The sequence below is a fragment of the Nanorana parkeri genome, unplaced genomic scaffold (assembly GCF_000935625.1).
Source record: "Nanorana parkeri isolate BGI_ZX_2015 unplaced genomic scaffold, ASM93562v1 scaffold141, whole genome shotgun sequence".
NCBI lineage: Eukaryota > Metazoa > Chordata > Amphibia > Anura > Dicroglossidae > Nanorana > Nanorana parkeri.
Genome location: NW_017306409.1, coordinates 188,508 through 211,622, shown reverse-complemented (window position 1 = coordinate 211,622; position 23,115 = coordinate 188,508). Strand labels below are relative to the sequence as shown.

General features: G+C 47.1%; 1 protein-coding gene across 1 annotated transcript; it reads left to right on the top strand.

Annotated features, from left to right (window-relative positions):
• The first annotated feature begins 2,316 nt into the window (after positions 1–2,316).
• LOC108785075 (glycogenin-1-like) lies at positions 2,317–22,394 on the top strand. The gene is made up of 10 exons (XM_018554074.1): positions 2,317–2,346; positions 7,209–7,275; positions 8,156–8,297; positions 9,541–9,715; positions 11,741–11,903; positions 13,404–13,530; positions 14,179–14,389; positions 17,507–17,590; positions 20,063–20,176; positions 22,139–22,394. The coding sequence occupies exons 2-10, from the start codon at positions 7,269–7,271 to the stop codon at positions 22,298–22,300; spliced, it is 1,185 nt and encodes a 394-aa protein (XP_018409576.1). The 5' UTR covers positions 2,317–2,346; positions 7,209–7,268; the 3' UTR covers positions 22,301–22,394.
• Positions 22,395–23,115: the final 721 nt, after the last annotated feature.

Sequence of the window (23,115 nt, the reverse complement as noted above, 5' to 3'; positions counted from 1 at the left end):
CTCCTTGTGCAGGGTGACTGGTCTTGTCTCCTGTAGGTGGGGCCTGCTGGGTCCCTCCCACAGCTCTGTTCTCTGCACAGGCTTACATGGAAAAACAAACGCATTCCTCAGGTATAGCGCCTGCTTCATCAGAGCCGGTCATCGGATTTGGGCGGGTAATTCCATATTCCCAAATTTACTTGGGAAAGTGAACCTACCCTTTTATCACCAAAACTACTCCTCCCGCAATGTCATGCTTGGTGGGCAGAGATGAACTTTGTCTATTTAATGGAGATTGGTGGAGCTAGGCACTGCCATATGGAGTGTGCTAGTGGTGAATGAACAGCCCGCAGTGACATCACTACGCCAAGCTAGTTCTAGTAAGTACCTGGATTTGGCTTCTGAGCATTTAGTAATCCCCTATACAGCAGCGCTTTAGGCTGCTCCTTCCTCTCCCAGTTTAGGAGCCAATCAGGTGCTCCTGCATGCTGACAGGAGGAGAGAAATGAGTGATGACTCTTCTGATGCTCTATTGTCCAATCACAGGCAGAGGGTGAAGAGGTATTTGACAGAGACTGCAATGTGACCGATAACTATAAAGGGAAAAGCCTCCTCTGTCTCCTATAGGCTCCTGAGAGAGATATTGATTGATTGAGCATTAAAGTTCCAATTCAGAAATCCTGCAACATTTACAAAACAAGAAGGCAGCTCCTAGCACCTTGTAGTACACACTGCCAGACACAAAGGGGTATATGTATAAACAATTCACCATGTGGATATCTGGGCACATTCGTTTTGTGTAAATAATGAGAAAAAAAATATTCTTAATATATTTTCTTTATAGGTCAAATGTATGGTGGTGTAGTACTGCATTATGGCCACTAGATGGCGCTGAAGAGCATGAGCTATAAGCACACTTTGTGCCTCAGCTCCATCTTGTGGCCATAATGCAGTACTACACCACAACACATTCTCCCCATCAGGAAACGTACCTGGAGAAAGGACACACACCATCACTGGACGAGGCAGGGAGTGTGTGCAGGAAATCAGCAGCACTGAGATGCAACGTGGCCCATAAAAAAAAGGTTAACGTGTATTTTGTGACAAAAATAAAAAGGGAATTATTTAAAAATACACAGTGCTCCAGCAAGCTGCCGGCGAGGGACCATTCACACTTTGCTGTTTTTATTAAAAACGTGTCACACAGGATGCATTGCATTAAGGCAGCCCATTCATTTATAACCCTTTCTCCACCATGGATAGGAGGACTTCATCCGTGGCCACAGTTTTTTTTATCTGGTCTCATTTATCTGCAGGCGAGTGACTAACAGACCCCTGATGTCTCCGTAAAGAGAACCTAAGTCCAAGGTATATCCCCCCGCACTCCTGACCGGAAACAAACCCAAAGATCGGGTGGGTGCCGATGCGACCGCAGACGCCTCCGCCAATAGTACTAAATCGATAAATCCCTCGCACTCCATCTCTTTTATTGACTGAGATAGTGTCACATTTATGGCAGCGACGTTTCGGAACCAAGTGGCTTCTTCAGGCGACCCATTTATCAATCTTAAAGAGAACCCGTCACCTGCATCATACTATCACATAGGAGGCTTATCAGTAAATTAAAAAAAAAACTATAGTGAATTAAATGTTTTGTTTTTTTTATTACAAATTGCAGCTGCCACCATTTTATCCTCTGAAATGATATAATATTTGGGGGCGGGGGTGAGAAATCAGGCATTAAAAACAAAAAAAGTCCCTCAAAGGGTTAATGAGCTAATACACCAGAACGGACAACGCATGTGCAGCACATTTTCAACGCATTGCACTGGAAGTGCATTGCGGTGACCTGCAACGCAAGTGCGTCGGAGCTGCTGCTGTGTCTTAGCGCCTTGCATTGCCCTTCGGAATGAACTTGTGTTACGCTGCCATGACCGAAAATTTGCATGCATAATTTTTGGTCTGTGCAACCTCATAGGCTGCTTTAAAGCAACGCACATTGATGCGTTAAGGATGCACGCTAACGTGCATGCATGATGTAATAAAATACATGGCAGCAGACCAGCCTGGTGTGAATCCTCTTTTAGGGTTGCCATTCAGCTTTTCCTGGTGACAGGTTCCCTTTAATGGTCAGTGATATGAAAGGGACGGACTGTGACCCGTCCCTGGCAGGGAAGACAGCACACTGCGGAGGGTGACATGCCGCTAGCTCCGCCCCCCTGCCCGCCGTCCCAGCCCCGCCTCCGTGTATACCCATCAGCGCTGCCCCGCCCACCAGCCGAGACGTCACAGGAGCCCGGAGAGTCCTCAGGGTCCCCAGCGCGACACCCGCAGACAAGGGCAACCAGAGGACTTCCTGCACACCAGGTCTACATAGGGATTGCATGATCGCTGAGCGCCCGGGTACTGCAGCCTGAGTCATGCCGATCCTCGGGGCACAAGGTTGTCCCTGCTAACCCCCCCCATACATGTCACCAGCCTGCATGTCGGTGTGCGGAGATCTGTGCGGCATTGCAGGGGGCTGCCAGTAACAGCATGGCATGGAGGGCTCAGTGTGGTGTTCTGACAGCTGGTACTGTATCAGGGGGGTGTGAATGGAGGGCAGAGATTGACTGGCAAGGTTCGTGCAGACCTGCTGAGCCACCCCAAAGTGGCATCCAACTTATAGGTGGAGTGATGTATTGGTTCTTGCTGTGGCGGGGTCATAGCATAGACACCCCACCCCCGCCCCCCACCGATCCTAGCTAAAGTTTGCCCCCTTCCTAACATGGAATCCATGCTTACTCCATGCTCTGTGATGTAGAATAAAAGAATGTTCCTCCAAGAAGAGAAACATTCTATTTGATAGAGGCAGTGAGTGGGCGGAGCTGGGAACTAAGCTGCTGGGATGTAGTTGTGTGGGCGGAGCTGGGAACTCAGCTGCTGGGATGTAGTTGTGTGGGCGGAGCTGGGAACTCAGCTGCTGGGATGTAGTTGTGTGGGCGGAGCTGGGAACTCAGCTGCTGGGATGTAGTTGTGTGGGCGGAGCTGGGAACTCAGCTGCTGGGATGTAGTTGTGTGGGCGGAGCTGGGAACTCAGCTGCTGGGATGTAGTTGTGTGGGCGGAGCTGGGAACTCAGCTGCTGGGATGTAGTTGTGTGGGCGGAGCTGGGAACTCAGCTGCTGGGATGTAGTTGTGTGGGCGGAGCTGGGAACTCAGCTGCTGGGATGTAGTTGTGTGGGCGGAGCTGGGAACTCAGCTGCTGGGATGTAGTTGTGTGGGCGGAGCTGGGAACTCAGCTGCTGGGATGTAGTTGTGTGGGCGGAGCTGGGAACTCAGCTGCTGGGATGTAGTTGTGTGGGCGGAGCTGGGAACTCAGCTGCTGGGATGTAGTTGTGTGGGCGGAGCTGGGAACTCAGCTGCTGGGATGTAGTTGTGTGGGCGGAGCTGGGAACTCAGCTGCTGGGATGTAGTTGTGTGGGCGGAGCTGGGAACTCAGCTGCTGGGATGTAGTTGTGTGGGCGGAGCTGGGAACTCAGCTGCTGGGATGTAGTTGTGTGGGCGGAGCTGGGAACTCAGCTGCTGGGATGTAGTTGTGTGGGCGGAGCTGGGAACTCAGCTGCTGGGATGTAGTTGTGTGGGCGGAGCTGGGAACTCAGCTGCTGGGATGTAGTTGTGTGGGCGGAGCTGGGAACTCAGCTGCTGGGATGTAGTTGTGTGGGCGGAGCTGGGAACTCAGCTGCTGGGATGTAGTTGTGTGGGCGGAGCTGGGAACTCAGCTGCTGGGATGTAGTTGTGTGGGCGGAGCTGGGAACTCAGCTGCTGGGATGTAGTTGTGTGGGCGGAGCTGGGAACTCAGCTGCTGGGATGTAGTTGTGTGGGCGGAGCTGGGAACTCAGCTGCTGGGATGTAGTTGTGTGGGCGGAGCTGGGAACTCAGCTGCTGGGATGTAGTTGTGTGGGCGGAGCTGGGAACTCAGCTGCTGGGATGTAGTTGTGTGGGCGGAGCTGGGAACTCAGCTGCTGGGATGTAGTTGTGTGGGCGGAGCTGGGAACTCAGCTGCTGGGATGTAGTTGTGTGGGCGGAGCTGGGAACTCAGCTGCTGGGATGTAGTTGTGTGGGCGGAGCTGGGAACTCAGCTGCTGGGATGTAGTTGTGTGGGCGGAGCTGGGAACTCAGCTGCTGGGATGTAGTTGTGTGGGCGGAGCTGGGAACTCAGCTGCTGGGATGTAGTTGTGTGGGCGGAGCTGGGAACTCAGCTGCTGGGATGTAGTTGTGTGGGCGGAGCTGGGAACTCAGCTGCTGGGATGTAGTTGTGTGGGCGGAGCTGGGAACTCAGCTGCTGGGATGTAGTTGTGTGGGCGGAGCTGGGAACTCAGCTGCTGGGATGTAGTTGTGTGGGCGGAGCTGGGAACTCAGCTGCTGGGATGTAGTTGTGTGGGCGGAGCTGGGAACTCAGCTGCTGGGATGTAGTTGTGTGGGCGGAGCTGGGAACTCAGCTGCTGGGATGTAGTTGTGTGGGCGGAGCTGGGAACTCAGCTGCTGGGATGTAGTTGTGTGGGCGGAGCTGGGAACTCAGCTGCTGGGATGTAGTTGTGTGGGCGGAGCTGGGAACTCAGCTGCTGGGATGTAGTTGTGTGGGCGGAGCTGGGAACTCAGCTGCTGGGATGTAGTTGTGTGGGCGGAGCTGGGAACTCAGCTGCTGGGATGTAGTTGTGTGGGCGGAGCTGGGAACTCAGCTGCTGGGATGTAGTTGTGTGGGCGGAGCTGGGAACTCAGCTGCTGGGATGTAGTTGTGTGGGCGGAGCTGGGAACTCAGCTGCTGGGATGTAGTTGTGTGGGCGGAGCTGGGAACTCAGCTGCTGGGATGTAGTTGTGTGGGCGGAGCTGGGAACTCAGCTGCTGGGATGTAGTTGTGTGGGCGGAGCTGGGAACTCAGCTGCTGGGATGTAGTTGTGTGGGCGGAGCTGGGAACTCAGCTGCTGGGATGTAGTTGTGTGGGCGGAGCTGGGAACTCAGCTGCTGGGATGTAGTTGTGTGGGCGGAGCTGGGAACTCAGCTGCTGGGATGTAGTTGTGTGGGCGGAGCTGGGAACTCAGCTGCTGGGATGTAGTTGTGTGGGCGGAGCTGGGAACTCAGCTGCTGGGATGTAGTTGTGTGGGCGGAGCTGGGAACTCAGCTGCTGGGATGTAGTTGTGTGGGCGGAGCTGGGAACTCAGCTGCTGGGATGTAGTTGTGTGGGCGGAGCTGGGAACTCAGCTGCTGGGATGTAGTTGTGTGGGCGGAGCTGGGAACTCAGCTGCTGGGATGTAGTTGTGTGGGCGGAGCTGGGAACTCAGCTGCTGGGATGTAGTTGTGTGGGCGGAGCTGGGAACTCAGCTGCTGGGATGTAGTTGTGTGGGCGGAGCTGGGAACTCAGCTGCTGGGATGTAGTTGTGTGGGCGGAGCTGGGAACTCAGCTGCTGGGATGTAGTTGTGTGGGCGGAGCTGGGAACTCAGCTGCTGGGATGTAGTTGTGTGGGCGGAGCTGGGAACTCAGCTGCTGGGATGTAGTTGTGTGGGCGGAGCTGGGAACTCAGCTGCTGGGATGTAGTTGTGTGGGCGGAGCTGGGAACTCAGCTGCTGGGATGTAGTTGTGTGGGCGGAGCTGGGAACTCAGCTGCTGGGATGTAGTTGTGTGGGCGGAGCTGGGAACTCAGCTGCTGGGATGTAGTTGTGTGGGCGGAGCTGGGAACTCAGCTGCTGGGATGTAGTTGTGTGGGCGGAGCTGGGAACTCAGCTGCTGGGATGTAGTTGTGTGGGCGGAGCTGGGAACTCAGCTGCTGGGATGTAGTTGTGTGGGCGGAGCTGGGAACTCAGCTGCTGGGATGTAGTTGTGTGGGCGGAGCTGGGAACTCAGCTGCTGGGATGTAGTTGTGTGGGCGGAGCTGGGAACTCAGCTGCTGGGATGTAGTTGTGTGGGCGGAGCTGGGAACTCAGCTGCTGGGATGTAGTTGTGTGGGCGGAGCTGGGAACTCAGCTGCTGGGATGTAGTTGTGTGGGCGGAGCTGGGAACTCAGCTGCTGGGATGTAGTTGTGTGGGCGGAGCTGGGAACTCAGCTGCTGGGATGTAGTTGTGTGGGCGGAGCTGGGAACTCAGCTGCTGGGATGTAGTTGTGTGGGCGGAGCTGGGAACTCAGCTGCTGGGATGTAGTTGTGTGGGCGGAGCTGGGAACTCAGCTGCTGGGATGTAGTTGTGTGGGCGGAGCTGGGAACTCAGCTGCTGGGATGTAGTTGTGTGGGCGGAGCTGGGAACTCAGCTGCTGGGATGTAGTTGTGTGGGCGGAGCTGGGAACTCAGCTGCTGGGATGTAGTTGTGTGGGCGGAGCTGGGAACTCAGCTGCTGGGATGTAGTTGTGTGGGCGGAGCTGGGAACTCAGCTGCTGGGATGTAGTTGTGTGGGCGGAGCTGGGAACTCAGCTGCTGGGATGTAGTTGTGTGGGCGGAGCTGGGAACTCAGCTGCTGGGATGTAGTTGTGTGGGCGGAGCTGGGAACTCAGCTGCTGGGATGTAGTTGTGTGGGCGGAGCTAGGAACTCAGATGCTTGATTAAGAAACCGATTTAAAGGGGAATGTGACACCATCAGGCCCATTCATACACAGAGTCAAATGCAGAGTGCAGTCCTCTTATAAACCCATCAGAACCCGGGGCGTCCTAGCCTGACTTTACTAATGCAAATTCTGATTACTTTGGGTTATAACATGTTGGACTGCGCCCCTGACTATGTTTATTAAATAGGCCCCCATGTGTCACCCTCTATATATGAATCGTTATAAGAATGGTTCCCTGCCATCATGAGTATTATTTCATAGGTGTGTGCCTGTGTCTACAGGAGAGTTATTGATTTACAGAATGGAATTTCTGCTATGTGAATATTATATAAGAACTATGGACTGTGGTGGGGGATCTGTTGGGTAGAGTCATACATAGTATGTGAGGAGATGGGTCGGTTATGGACTGTGGTGGGGGATCTGTTGGGTAGAGTCATACATAGTATGTGAGGAGATCTGTCATTGACGGTGGTGGGGGAACTGTTGGGTAGAGTCATACATAGTATGTGAGGAGATGGGTCTGTTATGGACTGTGGTGGGGGATCTGTTGGGTAGAGTCATACATAGTATGTGAGGAGATGGTTCTATATGGACTGAGGTGGGGGATCTTCTGGATAGAACCATAGTATTTGATGAGATGTTACTGTTATTATTTGTAGGAACACATTGAAGGATCTGATGATACATTTCTACAGAGGCTGATTCTACGTCCATTCACAATGCCTGGTAAGTAAAGCTCCACTCATTACTCATTTATTACAGGTATTTATATAACGCTGACAATTTACATACTGTACATGCACATCAGTCCCTGCACCCAAGGAGCTTACAATCTAAGGTCCCTATCTCACATGTATAGTAGGGTCAATTTAGACAGCCACCAACTTTTAACATCTGGGGGGCCACACTTTGCCCAAAACTGGCCCCGATCATAAGGAAAAAAGCAAATATATCGATATAATCTCTGAAAATGTGTCTTTACGTGTCCATCGCATACATCAATAGCAAGATGACAATCAGAGTTCAAATAGAGCCAGAACGTTTTGTGCTGTGTATGTTTTTAGCTGCCCTTATTTACATTGTTTTGTAGCGCTGATAAAGGGGGATGTTTTTGACCCCCAAAACGCGTTGCCTGTATTTATGTTCTCATTGTAGGCAGACATTTAATTGAAGACTTTCTGACTCCTATCACCTGATGTGGCGCTCTCATTTGGCCCATCTACATGTGGATTTCTCAGTTCGGGTGACCCTCCCCCCACCTTACAGCAGGGAGGGCCCCCATTTTTGCAGTCAGCAGCCAAGTTGAAGTGAACAGACTTTGGTTTTGGTTGAAAATCAATGTGCAGCCCCTCACACCTAAATTTAGGAGCAGGGATGCCCCTGGAGAAGTAAATGCATTACTCCTGTAGAGGGCCTGGACAACAATCTTTCAGGATGGGGACCACCATCATATAGATGAAGAGTGGGGTGCTATTGGTGGGGGGGCTAGATAAGTGGAGCAGGGCCACTGCTTGTGTGACACCATTTTAAAAGGCCATGTGAACATGTATGTGTGTGTGTCGCTTCCAGATCAGTGATGCCCCTCGTTTCCCTTGTTGTCTTTCAGTTACAGACCAAGCCTTTGTCACCCTCGGCACCAACGACCTCTATTGTCAGGGAGCGTTGGTCCTCGGGAAATCATTAAGAAATCACAAAACATCCCATCAGCTGGTGGTCATGATCACGTCAGAGGTCACGGGTCGGATGAGGTAAGAGCGACATATCGTGCTTTGTGTTGGTGAAATAGCTTGGAGTCAATGGTGAAGGTGTAACGAAGGTGTGAGAGGCGAGCGAAACCCGGTATGTGTTCCCTCACCTCCCGATCTACTGAGCCGACCTGTGACAGTCTCATTGTCACAGGTCGGCTTAGAACTATGAGATGAGTGGAAATCACTCATCTCATAGTTCTCCTTTAACATGTATGTAAACCCCAAGAATGATCTACTGCCTGTTGATGCGGTCAGAAATTCCGAGCTGTCATGTGCTCATTTCCTGTGTTATCTCCAGGAGTCTCATCGGCCCTTCTAGTTCTTATCTTGGACTGCAGAATAATTAGTGTCTGCATTGTAGAGAATAGGGGATGTGGGAGGGCTTCAGTGGTTTCGCAAAAGGCAACTGGAGAGGGCTGACACCACTTAGCCCACAAAAAAGCTGTTTGTTGTCATAATAAGCACAATCTTTTAGAAAAGGATTAAATTAGAATTTTTTAGGTTTTAGATAGCGTAAGGGAGGGTTATAACTAGGGATGCACCAATACTAGTATCGGTGCCGATGCCAAGTATTTGGGCGAGTACTCGTACAATGTACGAGTACAATGACTCGTGTAATGACTTGCTGCTCGGTTTCCTCATTGGTCGAGAAGCCAGCCAATCAGGATGCCGTGTAATGACACGGCTTCATAAAATTAGAGCGCATCAGGAGAATACTGTGTTATGGCCACTAGATGGAGCTGAGGAGCATAGGAAGAAAATACTTATTTCCTATGCTCCTCAGCTCCATCTGGTGGCCATAATGTGGTATTTTTCTGGTATTACATTCAACCTGGAAAGAAAATATGCCAAAACCATTTGTTTTTGCTTCTATTCTCACAGAATTAATGTACATGGAAGTTTCTCAGGACAGATGGCTCTACAATTTTTTTAATAAATGCATCCCTTGGTTTTGGCATAGTTTCTACAGGGAGGCATTGGAGACAAGTCTGGTGGGAGGTACTTTTCTCTGACTTCTAACCTCCTATATACAGCTCATCAGGTCTATCTTGCTCTGCCCTCCATCCCTCTCCAGTCATGCTTGTATCTTTTTCCAGAATCAGGGATCAAAGGGTACCTGTGTGAAGCCAACCCTATACCACATTCTAAAAATACCAGACCCTGTTTTTTATATAGAGGCCCATTGATTCTAGCTCTTAGACGGTGCAGGCACATTGGTAAATTGTTGTTTTTCTTTTGGAAGGGGAATCCTCAGTGACGTCTTTGACAAAGTAGTTGAAGTGGACATCTTGGACAGCGCAGACACGGTACGCTTGTCCTTGCTGAAGCGACCAGAACTTGGGGTAACCTTCACCAAGATCCAGTGCTGGACCCTCACACAGTACACAAAGTGCGTGTACATGGATGCTGACACCATCGTGAGTATGGCAGAAGTCTATATGAACATATTGGGTCCTCCTTGTAAAATGCGGGACATATTCATCGGTGAACCCAAGAGTCTTTAGGGATGAAAGCCCTGATTATAGGACTCTGGACTCTGATTACAAGTGTGTATGGGATGGACCTCCAGACAACAGCTCTTGGGTTTTAGTTTGGCTTTATTGAAGTGGACCAGATCACTACATATGATTTTTAATCCCCTCTCTAATTTTAAGAGTGCACTGAAAGAAATACACTACCCTTTCTGACCCCCTTATAAGATTACCAGGTCCATGGCTGTCTCTGGCTTCAGGATGGTCCAGTTTGAAATGAGGTATACTCTTAGTTCTTGATACCATGCATTCCCACCTTTTCATTAATGACGGCTTGAAGTCTTCTGAGATAGTTGTGAATGAAGCTCTTTATTTTATCATGTGATAAAGCAGGGCTGGAAAATGTCCAGGAGCCTGGTCACCAATGTTCCTTAAAAATGACAGCTGGCACACAACTTTTGAGGTTTTTATCTAGTTGTCAATGGAGCGAGCTCCTAAAGAAAAAATCCTGCTGGCTCCTGGATTGCACAGGCTGGATCTTGAATTCCATATTAATGTATCCACCCCCATGATAAAGCTGCCCATTTCTTCTTAACCAAAAGCCTCCAGGTCCTGTAAATTCTTATGTTGTCTAACATGTTTCTCATGCTTGAGATCTCCCCAAAAGTTGCTCAATGGACCTGAGGTCAGCATCACTGAGCCTCCAGTTTTTTCTCTTGCTTTCACTGAAGTGTTACCTAATATTTTGGCTCTTTTCTATGTTGGAAAGGCCTAGTGTGCCCCATGCGCAGCTTCCTGGCTCATGAATGCAATAGGGATGGTGTGCTTCTCATTAAAGGCCTTGTTGACTCCTCTTCAAACATTGCATTTATGGCTGTGACTAGTTTTGGTCTCATCACTCGACATACTCCTGGTTTTGTATATTATTATATTGTCAGTGTCCCTGTAAGGGACATAGTCCATGTACCCATTGCACTCCTGACTGCTCATCCATCAGAATAACATGGGTGCTCGGTAGTCGACGGATGGCCACTGTCACAGTGATACAAAAGAATGTGGACACCGGCACTCCAACAGCAGGTAGAATACGTCTGTTTATTGATGTACATGCAAAAGAAGTAGCATAGCACAGTCAATGCGACGTTTCGGGGTCACGTAGGATCCCCTTCATCACTTCTTCTGCCTGATGAAGGGGATCTTACGTGACCCCGAAACATCGCATTGACTGTGCTATGCTACTTCTTTTGCATGTACGTCAATAAATAGACGTATTCTACCTCCTGTAAGGGACATTTCCCCGTTCTTCCTGTCCTATTGACACCAGGCCATACCCTGACACACCGGGTGTCACTGGGGAAACAGAAGGTGAGGGGAAAGCCAATTGGAAGCCAATTTACCGGTGAATTACAGCTGTTATAGAGTCAGTCCACCCAAAATATTTTAGTGCTTGGTAGATGCTTGAGAGTTCAACCACCCGATACCTCTTCTATCTACAGGTGAGATCTCTGGGCTGAGTTCCCGGGTCTGCACACCTGTTGTGTCCGATATGTGGGGTTCGCTCTCTCCTTGCTAGGCCCAAGACACACAAAGGTGGATATTAACACCAGAAAGAGAACAGGAACTATAAAGTAGAGATCCTATGACTGGAGTGTCTAAGAGATATAAGAAAACAATGGCACAGCAGATTGAACTAACTGAAATGCCCGTTTTTGATGATTTGAGGGGAATTTCCTTTAAAAACCACCTACCTGATGGTTCAGACCTGTGTATATGCTGATAGCAAAAATTGCCCATGCCATAGATTTCAGCCTAGCTGTGTCCTAACCCCACTATCATTCCCTTTGGTCCTAGGCTGGTTCCTTGGATTAGAATAAAGTTTTGGAGACTCTCTCCTGCTGATACTTGACCCATTTCTGTCTACACCAGTGTACATTTCTTGGAAGACTTGCCTCTGCTCTCTGTCTGTAATAGGCTCTTTGTAACATAGACGAGCTGTTTGAACGGGAGGAGTTCTCAGCTGCCCCTGACTCGGGTTGGCCGGATTGCTTTAACAGCGGAGTGTTTGTGTTCAGACCGTCCCTGGAGACCTTCGTCCGCCTTCTCAAGTATGCAGAAGATCACGGCAGCTTTGATGGTAAGCCAAGCATTGCCATTGTGCTTCATCGTGTGGCTGCCAACGGACAGCCATGGGAAGGGACTATCCCTGCCACAGTATGAAATCGCCACCTCAGCCTTCTGTGAAGATTAAAAATCCAACTCCACTGTAACAGTTTAGCAACTTTGCCGATAAAATTTGTAGGGTGACGTTGCTGAACAAATGAGAGGTACCTGGCTGTCATAGTGATCCAAAGATTTTAATATTATATGAATCACTGCTCCAAAATAAGTAGGCTGATAAGGAGTTTACTTGCTGCATGCTTGTTCAGGATCAATGACTGAGAAACGATGGAGGCCAGAGACAGCCAGGCAACTATCATTTTCAAAGGGAATCTGTCAGAATAAAGATATGGGAGCTGCCATTGCTGCTTTTCTAAAATGGCTATGCTTGCTATCTTCATTCTCACTTCATTGTTTAGCAAGTTACTAAAACAGAACAAGCATGCAGCTAGTATGTACGAAGGGAAATACAACAACATGCATGTAGGCATAGGTTAAAACACGCATCAGTGATAAAAAGCATACTTAGGCCTGGTTCACACCTGTACGTTTTGTAGCACGTTCAACGCTCTACGAACGCTCTACAAAACGCTCAAACATGAAAATCCCATTGTTTTCTATGGGTCTGGTTCACACCTTGCCATATTTCAGCCCGTCTGAACGCGCTACAAAACGGCCTACGCCTGAAAAGGTACATGAGCTTCTTTGCGGCGTTTTTGTCGCACGTTTCCATTGGTATACAGCCAAGTAGCCCTTGGAAACGCGCGTTTGTCGCACGTTTTTTTTACCGCGAATCGCGGTAAAAATGCGCAACAAACGCGCGTTTTTGATACGCCTAGGTGTGAACAGAGCCTAAGAGTGCCATAGCATGTTAAAAGCACAAAAAACTGCATGTGCTTTTACACACACACAACATGTGAATCCACCCATAGCACTGAAAGAAGGATAAGGATGACACTTTGCACCTTTAAAAAAAAGTTTTTACCTTCAGATTCCTCTCCTGGATTGTGAGATTAAATGTAGATTTCAGTCTGTACCATATAGTAGCAGCTGCGGGTCTCTGTCTCCTGCATTCCCCTTGTAGACAGTTGGCCCCTCCTGTTGTTTACAGTTCTTGATCGTCTATGGTCTAGACCAAGGGTAGCCAACCAAGGCACTCCAGCTCTGGTGACACTACAAATCCCATTATGCCTCTACCTCAGGGAGTCATACCTTTGACTGTCAGAGTCTTGCAGTGCCTCATGGGAGTTGTATTTCCACAACCAGGGTTGCGTACCCCCTCTCTAACCACTCAGCAATAAGGCTGCTTATTGCTGTACCTGTGATACCAGATTTCACCAATAGGTGGAACTACAGGTGAAATATGTCATTTTAGCTCCAGTAGCCAGGTGTTGAGGTGTTTGGGGTTTAAGCTTTAACAGGTTTCTGCATATTATTTTTTAATTTTGTACATTGTTGCATGCTTTATTTATTACAGGAGGAGACCAAGGACTACTAAACAGTTTCTTTAGTAACTGGGCAACGGCAGACATCAGCAAACATCTCCCCTTCATCTACAACTTGAGCATTAGTTCTATTTACACGTACTCACCCGCCTTTAAACAGTACGTATCCTCATTTATACCGGATTCTGAATATTCTAGCGATGAACCGGAACAAATTAGGGGTGGTGTTGGGGTGTTGTCCCTCCCCTGAGTTTCTACACTTGTATGTTCTTACTTGGCTTAGCATTCGTGGGAAATCCAGTTTTGCAGGCCAGTTGTACTGCTTTTATTCTACTCCTACAACTTCTGTAGGGGCACTGGAATGAATTGTAAGCGCAGCTGTTGTTCTGTTACCATGATCTGTACAGGAAAGTTATAGTGGAGGGTATAAACTGTTTTTGTATAATATTTTGCAGTTGTATGGCAGCGCTACGTGGTTAAGTGCCACTTGCACTGATGTGAGGAGCACAAAGCTCAATAGCTCAAGTGCAAATTTACACACACCATTGAATCGAAGCAATGACTTACATTTGGTGGCATATTTTTAGAAAAAAAGGGCCATGCACGTTTTCTCATCCGTCATAGGGCGTTGGCAGCCCATTCATAAAGAGTGAGCTGCCTTAACGCAATTCATGTTAACACTGCATTAACAGGTGTGCATTCACATAATGGAACATGTGATTGGGCTTTAGCCATACTCGATATTGTGTAATAATTTCCAGATAATATATAATGAGTGAATGAGCAGTTTATATTTCACCTTCACAGATTTGGCTCCGAGGGGAAGGTTGTTCATTTCATCGGCACCCCTAAGCCCTGGAACTGTAATTATAACCCACAAACCAAATGGATTGTAGAAGAGGAATCTCTGAGCGGCAATCAGCATCTGTCATTCCTGGTGCTGTGGTGGCAGACTTACATATCGGATATTCTACCACTATTAATGGAACAGCAGGAACCAGACAGCACTGAAAATAAGGTGAATGTGTAATTATACTTGTATCTGCTGATAGGAGCTGTGCCTGGGATTTACAGAATCTCCAGGAAGAAAAGGTGTATGGCAGGGGTAGGCAACCTCGGCACTCCAATGTAGAATTGTTGTAGCACAATGTAGGATCGGTGTAGGACAATGTAGGATAGGTGTAGGACAATGTAGGATCGGTGTAGGACAATGTAGGATCGGTGTAGGACAATGTAGGATCGGTGTAGGACAATGTAGGATCGGTGTAGGACAATGTAGGATAAGTGTAGAACAATATAGGATAGGTGTAGGACAATGTAGGGTAGGTGTAGGACAATGTAGGATTGGTGTAGGACAATGTAGGATTGGTGTAGGACAATGTAGGATCAGTGTGGGACAATATAGGATCGGTGTAGCACAATGTAGGATCGGTGTAGGACAATGTAGGATCGGTGTAGGACAATGTAGGATAAGTGTAGAACAATATAGGATAGGAGTAGGACAATGTAGGGTAAGTGCAGGACTATGTAGGATCGGTGTAGGACAATGTAGGATCGGTGTAGGACAATGTAGGATCGGTGTAGGACAATGTAGGATCGGTGTAGGACAATGTAGGATCGGTGTAGGACAATGTAGGATCGGTGTAGGACAATATAGGATCGGTGTAGGACAATATAGGATCGGTGTAGGACAATGTAGAATCGGTGTAGGACAATGTAGGATCGGTGTAGAACAATATAGGATAGGTGTAGAACAATATAGGATAGGTGTAGGACAATGTAGGATTGGTGTAGTACAATGTAGGATAGGTGTAGAACAATGTAGGATCGGTGTAGGACTATGTAGGATCGGTGTAGGACTATGTAGGATCGGTGTAGGACTATGTAGGATCGGTGTAGGACTATGTAGGATCGGTGTAGGACTATGTAAGATCGGTGTAGGACTATGTAGGATCGGTGTAGGACTATGTAGGATCGGTGTAGGACTATGATAGGTGTAGGACAATGTAGGATAGGTGTAGGACAATGTAGTATCAGTGTAGGACAATGTAGGATCGGTGTAGGAGAATGTAGGATCGGTGTAGGAGAATGTAGGATAGGTGTAGGACAATAAAGGATTGGTGTAGGACAATGTAGGATCGGTGTAGGACAATGTAGGATAGGATAGGTGTAGGACAATGTAGGATCGGTGTAGGACAATGTAGTATAGGTGTATGACAATGTAGGATTGGTGTAGGATCGGTGTAGGACAATGTAGGATAGGTGTAGGACAATATAGGATTGGTGTAGGACAATGTAGGATCGGTGTAGGACACTATAGGATAGGATAGGTGTAGGACAATGTAGGATCGGTGTAGGACAATGTAGTATAGGTGTATGACAATGTAGGATTGGTGTAGGACAATGTAGGATCGGTGTAGGACAATGTAGGATCGGTGTAGGACAATAAACGATAGGTGTAGGACAATGCAGTATTGGTGTAGGACACTAGGATCGGTGTAGCACAATATAGGATAGGTGTGGGACAATATAGGATAGGTGTGGGACAATGTAGGATCGGTGTAGGACAATATAGGATCGGTGTAGGACAATGTAGTGAGCGGTTTATTCTCATGTTTGTGTTTGGTTCCACCACCAGTTTGAGAGGATAGAACTTCAGAGGAAGAATGATACGTCCTTGGACTCCATCGAAGAAGCTCCAGCAGGCAGTCCTGATAGCACAGTAAGTTTACATGGATAGAGGATCTGGCCCTGAGATCAGGTGACCTTTATAGACTAGGAAATGTAGGACAATGTAGGATAAGTATAGAACAATATAGGATAGGTGTAAGACATTGTAGGGTCGGTGTAGGACAATGTAGGATAGGTGTAGGACAATATAGGTTAGGTGTAGGACAATGTAGGATAGGTGTAGGATCGGTGTAGGACAATGTAGGATAGGTGTAGGACAATGTAGGATCGGTGTAGCACAAGATAGTATCGGTGTAGGACAATGTAGGATCGGTGTAGGATAATGTAGGATCGGTGTAGGACAATGTAGGATTGGTGTAGGACAATGTAGGATCGGTGTAGGCCAATGTAGGATCGGTGTAGGACAATGTAGGATCGGTGTAGGATAGGTGTAGGATAGGTGTAGGACAATGTAGGATCGGTGTATGACAATAAATGATAGGTGTAGGACAATGCAGTATTGGTGTAGGACAATGTAGGATCGGTGTAGGACAATGTAGGATAGGTGTAGGACAATGTAGGATCGGTGTATGACAATAAATGATAGGTGTAGGACAATGCAGTATTGGTGTAGGACAATGTAGGATCGGTGTAGGACAATGTAGGATAGGTGTAGGACAATGCAGTATTGGTGTAGGATCGGTGTAGGACAATGTAGGATCGGTGTAGGACACTAGGATCTGTGTAGGACACTAGGATCGGTGTGGGACAATATAGGATAGGTGTGGGACAATATAGGATAGGTGTGGGACAATGTAGGATCGGTGTAGGACAATGTAGGATCGGTGTAGGACAATGTAGTGAGCGGTTTATTCTCATGTTTGTGTTTGGTTCCACCACCAGTTTGGGAGGATGGAACTTCAGATGAAGAATGATACGTCCTTGGACTCCATCGAAGAAGCTCCAGCAGGCAGTCCTGATAGCACAGTAAGTTTACAGGACCTGGCCCTGAGATCAGGTGACCTTTATAGACTGGGAAATGTAGGACACTGTAGGATCGGTGTAGAACAATGTAGGATAGGTGTAGGACAATGTAGGGTAGGTGTAGGACAATGTACGATCAGTGTAGGACAATATAGGATCGGTTTAGGACAATATAGGATCGGTGTAGGATAATATAGGATCGGTGTAGGATCAGTGTAGGAAAATATAGGATAGGTGTAGGACAATGCAGTATTGGTGTGGGACAATATAGTATCGGTGTGCGGCAATGCAGTATTGGTGTAGGACAATGCAGTATTGATGTAGGACAATGTAGGAACGGTGTGGGACAATATAGGATCGGTGTGGGACAATATAGGATCGGTGTGGGACAATATAAGATCGGTGTGGGACAATGTAGGATCGGTGTAGGACAATGTAGTGAGCGGTTTATTCTCATGTTTGTGTTTGGTTCCACCACTAGTTTGGGAGGATAGAACTTCAGATGAAGAATGATACGTCCTTGGACTCCATCGAAGAAGCTCCAGCAGGCAGTCCTGATAGCACAGTAAGTTTACATGGATAGAGGATCTGGCCCTGAGATCAGGTGACCTTTATAGACTGGGAAATGTAGGACACTGTAGGATCGGTGTAGAACAATGTAGGATAGGTGTAGGACAATGTAGGGTAGGTGTAGGACAATGTAGGATCAGTATAGGACAATGTAGGATCGGTTTAGGACAATGTAGGATCGGTGTAGAACAATATAGGATAGGTGTAGGACAATGTAGGATCGGTGTAGGACAATGTAGGATCGGTGTAGGACAATGTAGGATCGGTGTAAGACAATGTAGGATCGGTGTAGGACAATGTATGATCACTGTAGGACAATGTATGATCAGTGTAGGACAATGTATGATCAGTGTAGGACAATATAGGATAGGTGTGGTACAATATAGGATAGGTGTGGGACAATATAGGATCGGTGTGGGACAATATAGGATCGGTTGGGACAATGTAGGATCGGTATAGAACAATATAGGATCGGTGTAGGACAATATAGGATCCGTGTAGGACAATATAGGATCCGTGTAGGACAATATAGGATTGGTGTAGGACAATGTACTGAGTGGTTTATTCTCATGTTTGTGTTTGGTTCCACCACCAGTTTGGGAGGATGGAACTTCAGATGAAGAATGATACGTCCTTGGACTCCATCGAAGAAGCTCCAGCAGGCAGTCCTGATAGCACAGTAAGTTTACATGGATAAAGGATCTGGCCCTGAGATCAGGTGACCTTTATAGACTGAGAAATGTAGGATAAGTGTAGAACAATGTAGGGTAGGTGTAGGACAATGTAGGGTAGGTGTAGGACAATGTAGAATCGGTGTAGGACAATGTAGGATAGGTGTAGCACAATGTAGGATCGGTTTAGGACAATGTAGGGTCGGTGTAGGACAATGTAGGATCGGTGTAGGACAATGTAGGATCGGTGTAGGACTTTGTAGGAACGGTGTAGGACAATGTAGGATCGATGAAGGACAATGTAGGATCGATGAAGGACAATGTAGGATCGGTGTAGGACAATGTAGGATCGGTGTAGGACTTTGTAGGATCGATGTAGGACAATGTAGGATCGGTGTAGGACAATGTAGGATCGGTGTAGGACTTTGTAGGATCGATGTAGGATCGGTGTAGGACAATGTAGGATCGGTGTAGGACTTTGTAGGAACGATGTAGGACAATGTAGGATCGGTGTAGGACAATGTAGGATAAGTGTAGGACAATGTAGGATAGGTGTAGGACAATGTAGGATCGGTGTAGGACAATGTAGGATCGGTGTAGGACAATGTAGGATAGGTGTAGGACACTAGGATAGGTGTAGGACAAGGTAGGATCGGTGTGTAGGACAATATAGGATCGGTGTGTAGGACAATATTGGATCGGTGTGGGACAATATAGGATAGGGGTGGGACAATGTAGGATCGGTGTAGGACACTGTAGGATCGGTGTAGGACAATGTATTGAGCGGTTTATTCTCATGTTTGTGTTTGGTTCCACCACCAGTTTGGGAGGATGGAACTTCAGATGAAGAATGATACGTCCTTGGACTCCATCGAAGAAGCTCCAGCAGGCAGTCCTGATAGCACAGTAAGTTTACATGGATAGAGGATGTGGCCCTGACCTTTATAAACTGGGAAACCATGTGACATAGAATGTGCCCCATGTACAGAGCTGTGAGCACCATGGACAGTGTTGATCTCCTGGGCCAGTAAAGCAAGAAAGATTTGATGGTTCCACTTCCTTTGACAGGGTGACAATGCGGTTAATTGCACCATGGACATTTAGCTTTAAATGGACTTTGAGTAAGGGCAAACCAATGAATCTCCATCTTACACTTTTGTAGCGGCTACAGCAAAAAAAAGTTTAAACCATAGGAACAAAAGTTAACCATTGTAAGCACCCCTGTCTGTGTTATACGATTTGTCACAAACCCTGTAACGGTCACTTTTGCTGGACAGCTTGGCCTGTTATAGGACATGGAAAAATAATGGATCTACTGGCAGGATCAACAGGTAGCAAAACTTTATTACGTGGAGACTTATAAAAACAAAGACTTCTCTGTTAAAGCTAGTGACAGACTCATCATCATATATGTCATTTTTACTTTTGCCCATAGCTCCACTGTAACTATTATATCGTGCCGTTCTTTATAAACTAGAGGACAGGACATAGGGGCTGATGTATGAATCTTCAGCCCAGCGTGTAGCTGGGCGAAAGCCGTTTGCACGGCTTTACCACCACTAGATGGCACTGAGGAGCATAAGAATTTCCTATGCTCCTCGGCTCCATCTAGTGGTTGTAGTGTTGTGTGAACGGCACTGGAAGGCTTATAAATCAGCCCTTTTGTGTTTTTTTTTTGTTTGTTTTTTAAATGAAAGCGATGGATAAGCACAATTTTCTTTTTATATTTTAGCCCCAATGTTAGCAAAAGGTGGTAATAAAGGGATAACGAATACATCTAACTGCTGTCTTTCTAGCTGCCTGATACTAGCTCTGTGCAGCCTCCAGCAGATGGCAGTGTACAAGCTCAAGACCTCCTACTCCCATCTCAGCTCAACCAGCAGCCTGTAAACCAAGACAGCATCCACATGGTATTATTACTGGATCCTTCACCGCTATCGCTGCTCCTCCGCTATAGATAGAGCTTCTCAGTGGCTTTGTCATTGATCATGCTTTTGATTATGTTGCAATGAAAAAAAACGAATGTTCAAAACCTGATTCAACGTTAATTGAATTGTTCACGCAATCAAATTGCTTCTTATTGTTTTAGATTGTCACAGATGCTTCATTAGGTGCCCGATAACACCAGAAAATATAACATTCTATTGTTTTATCTCAAACGCGTGCCTTTGCATTTTCACCCACCTCTGACCAAACATTTCAGTGAATATAGAAATATAATAGAGCGGGTCTGGGTCTTAAAGTGAAATAAGAAAACATACTGAGGGGAATTTATCAATACAGTAGCAGAAGAATCTGGAGCAGTTGTCCATGGCAACCAATCAGCGTCTCTCTTTCATTTTGAAATCTTAACTGAACAAACTGAAGAGAGATGCTGATTGGTTGCCATGGGCACTACTCCAGTTTTGATAAATTCCCCCCAGTGTATAGTGGTTTGAACCCTGTTATATTTTTTGGTGTGTCTTCGTTCTACCTCTAATTGTGATAATTATCTTCCAGCGATTCCTCCTGCTAAGCAAATCCCACTGCAGCCGACCCATTTTAGTTGCTGTTCCAAAATGATTGCATTTTTCTCCTCATATTACTGTCTACAGATATTCTATGTGTGTGTGTTCATGTTGTTGTTCAGTATTTGCAGACTCTGGCCAGTAAACAATATATTTTATTCTGATAGTCACACCTACGCTGCCGCCCCTCTGCGCTCTGCCGCCCCGAGGCCGGGCCTCGGTGGCCTTGTGGGAAATCCGGGCCTGACCATATATATCCTAATATCCAATTAAGTATGCCTATCGTGATTGTGTAAAGGGAGCTTTCAGATTGGTCAGGAAGCCTTTAAAGCAGGGGGTGGGCAAACTCCGGTCCTCCAAACTACATATCCCATAATGCATTTGCCCCTGGGAGTCATGCTTGTGGCTATCGGAGTCTTGCAATGCCTCATGGGATTTGTAGTTCCACAAAAGCTGGAGGGTGGGAGTTTGCTTACCCCTGCTTTAAAGGCTAACTAAAGCCAACATTTTTTAGTTTAGAAGTGAGTTAAATTCTCTACTTTTTTTTTTTGTCTGTGACCCCATTGTGGCGATTTTCCCTTACTTCTTGTCCATGTGACACCAGGATTAGAAAAGGGGTGAGCAATTGTCACAGGGACAGGAAAGGACAGACAGCAATAAAATCATTGTCAGACATTCTAACTTTTCCCCATTCTACAGAAAATGTGTATTGCCTGAGTTCCCCATTTGGGGAGTTCACCCATGACTTCCTGTCCATGTGACACCAGAACTAGAAAAGGGGTGAGCGATTGTGACCGGAACAGATAACCACAGACAGTAAAAAAAATAATTGTCAGACCTTCTAACCCTTCCCCTTTCTACTAAAAATGTATCTTTGTATGGATCCCAGTCTGGGGAGATTTCCCATCACTTCCTATACAGACAGGAAGTGAGGGAATATCTCCCCAATAGGGGACTCAGACAGCTATGTCACTGACCCAGAACTAGCTTGCGAATTAGAAGATCGGAGTGAAGTCATAACTCTTGATCTGCATACTTGAGCAGTGCCCCACAAATGTACTGAAGCCATTGGACTAACATTGCAGCCCAGCAACTTACATTTTCAGGAGAGGTCAGCAAAGGCAGCCTAAAAAAATTAAGGATTTATGGCCGCTATAACTCCAAATGATGGTGTCACGTTCCTCGGAGGAATTGTCCACGGTGTACAATAAACATAGACAGGGAGAGACACCCGTGGTATGGTCATGTGGGAGGGGCAGAGACACAAGGCAAGTCTTCTAGAAGACCAGCGCCCATCATTTTTGGGTGGGGTCGGCCTTTAATACCTGATCCTGATGGGTTCCATTTGCGTTCCATGTTCCCCAGGCTCATCTCGTGCAGTCTGCGTCGGAGTTGTCCCTCCGTGAGGCGGAAGAGAAATTGCAGGGGGAGGAGGAGCGCAAAAAGTGGGAGCAAGGTCACATCGATTACATGGGAAGACATTCTTTCGAGAACATCCAGAAAAAGCTGAACCAGTTTTTACAGTGAAGAGATGGTCGCCATTTTTACCGCGGTGCTGTGAAACTTACGTTTTTCATTTATTTATTGTGCAGTGACGGCGTTTCATTTTGATCTTTTATTCTTTTTTTTGCTGATTAAACTGGAGTTGAATTGAGCAATAAAAATTCTAATTGTTTCTTTTCGGCACTGAATATTTCACAACTTGCTTCCTATAAATGAGACCATTAGTGGGGGGGAGGTCATGAAATACAAGCACTCAGGTGATTTCTATACCACAAGGTTTGTGATACTGGTCAGCTCTTCGCCCCCGGAAATGTCTTATTTTGCAGACAGGCTCCACCAGTTAATTATTTACCATGGAGGCAAATATTTCTGTGACAGGTTGTCATGGCACCTACTATCGCCACTTGTTACGGCTCAAACGGTTATCTTAGGCACAATAAGCTCAGCACCATCATCCATTTGCCCCAGTTACCCCCCTCTGAACTGTAGCCATGGACACTCTGCCCTTCAACAGGCTGCCATGGCTACAGTCTCCAGCTATAAGATAGCGGCTCCCTGACACCCGCTGCTCTTGTCTAGCAGAGTCAACCTTTCCTGGACCCCATGCTATCTGCTGTTTTTTGTTTTTTTATTGCAGGTTGATAGCAGAGGAGCTAACGCTTGCCTTTCTATCTGCTGGTTTTTTGTTTGTTTTTGTGTTCTGACAAAGGCCACTGTCAGAATAAAAAGTTCTCCTTAAGGTCCTCCTCTGCTAATTGACAGCAGCAGTGGGCGGGTACATTAGCCAGCATGCTATTGGCTACTGCAATTTGAAGTGGCCAATAGCACCCTATCTATTA

Excerpts from the sequence above, each read along its gene's own strand:
- LOC108785075 (XM_018554074.1), top strand. Across the intron at positions 9,716-11,740 it reads ACATGGATGCTGACACCATC|GCTCTTTGTAACATAGACGA; the intron begins GTGAGTATGGCA and ends TGTCTGTAATAG. Across the intron at positions 20,177-22,138 it reads ACCAAGACAGCATCCACATG|GCTCATCTCGTGCAGTCTGC; the intron begins GTATTATTACTG and ends CATGTTCCCCAG.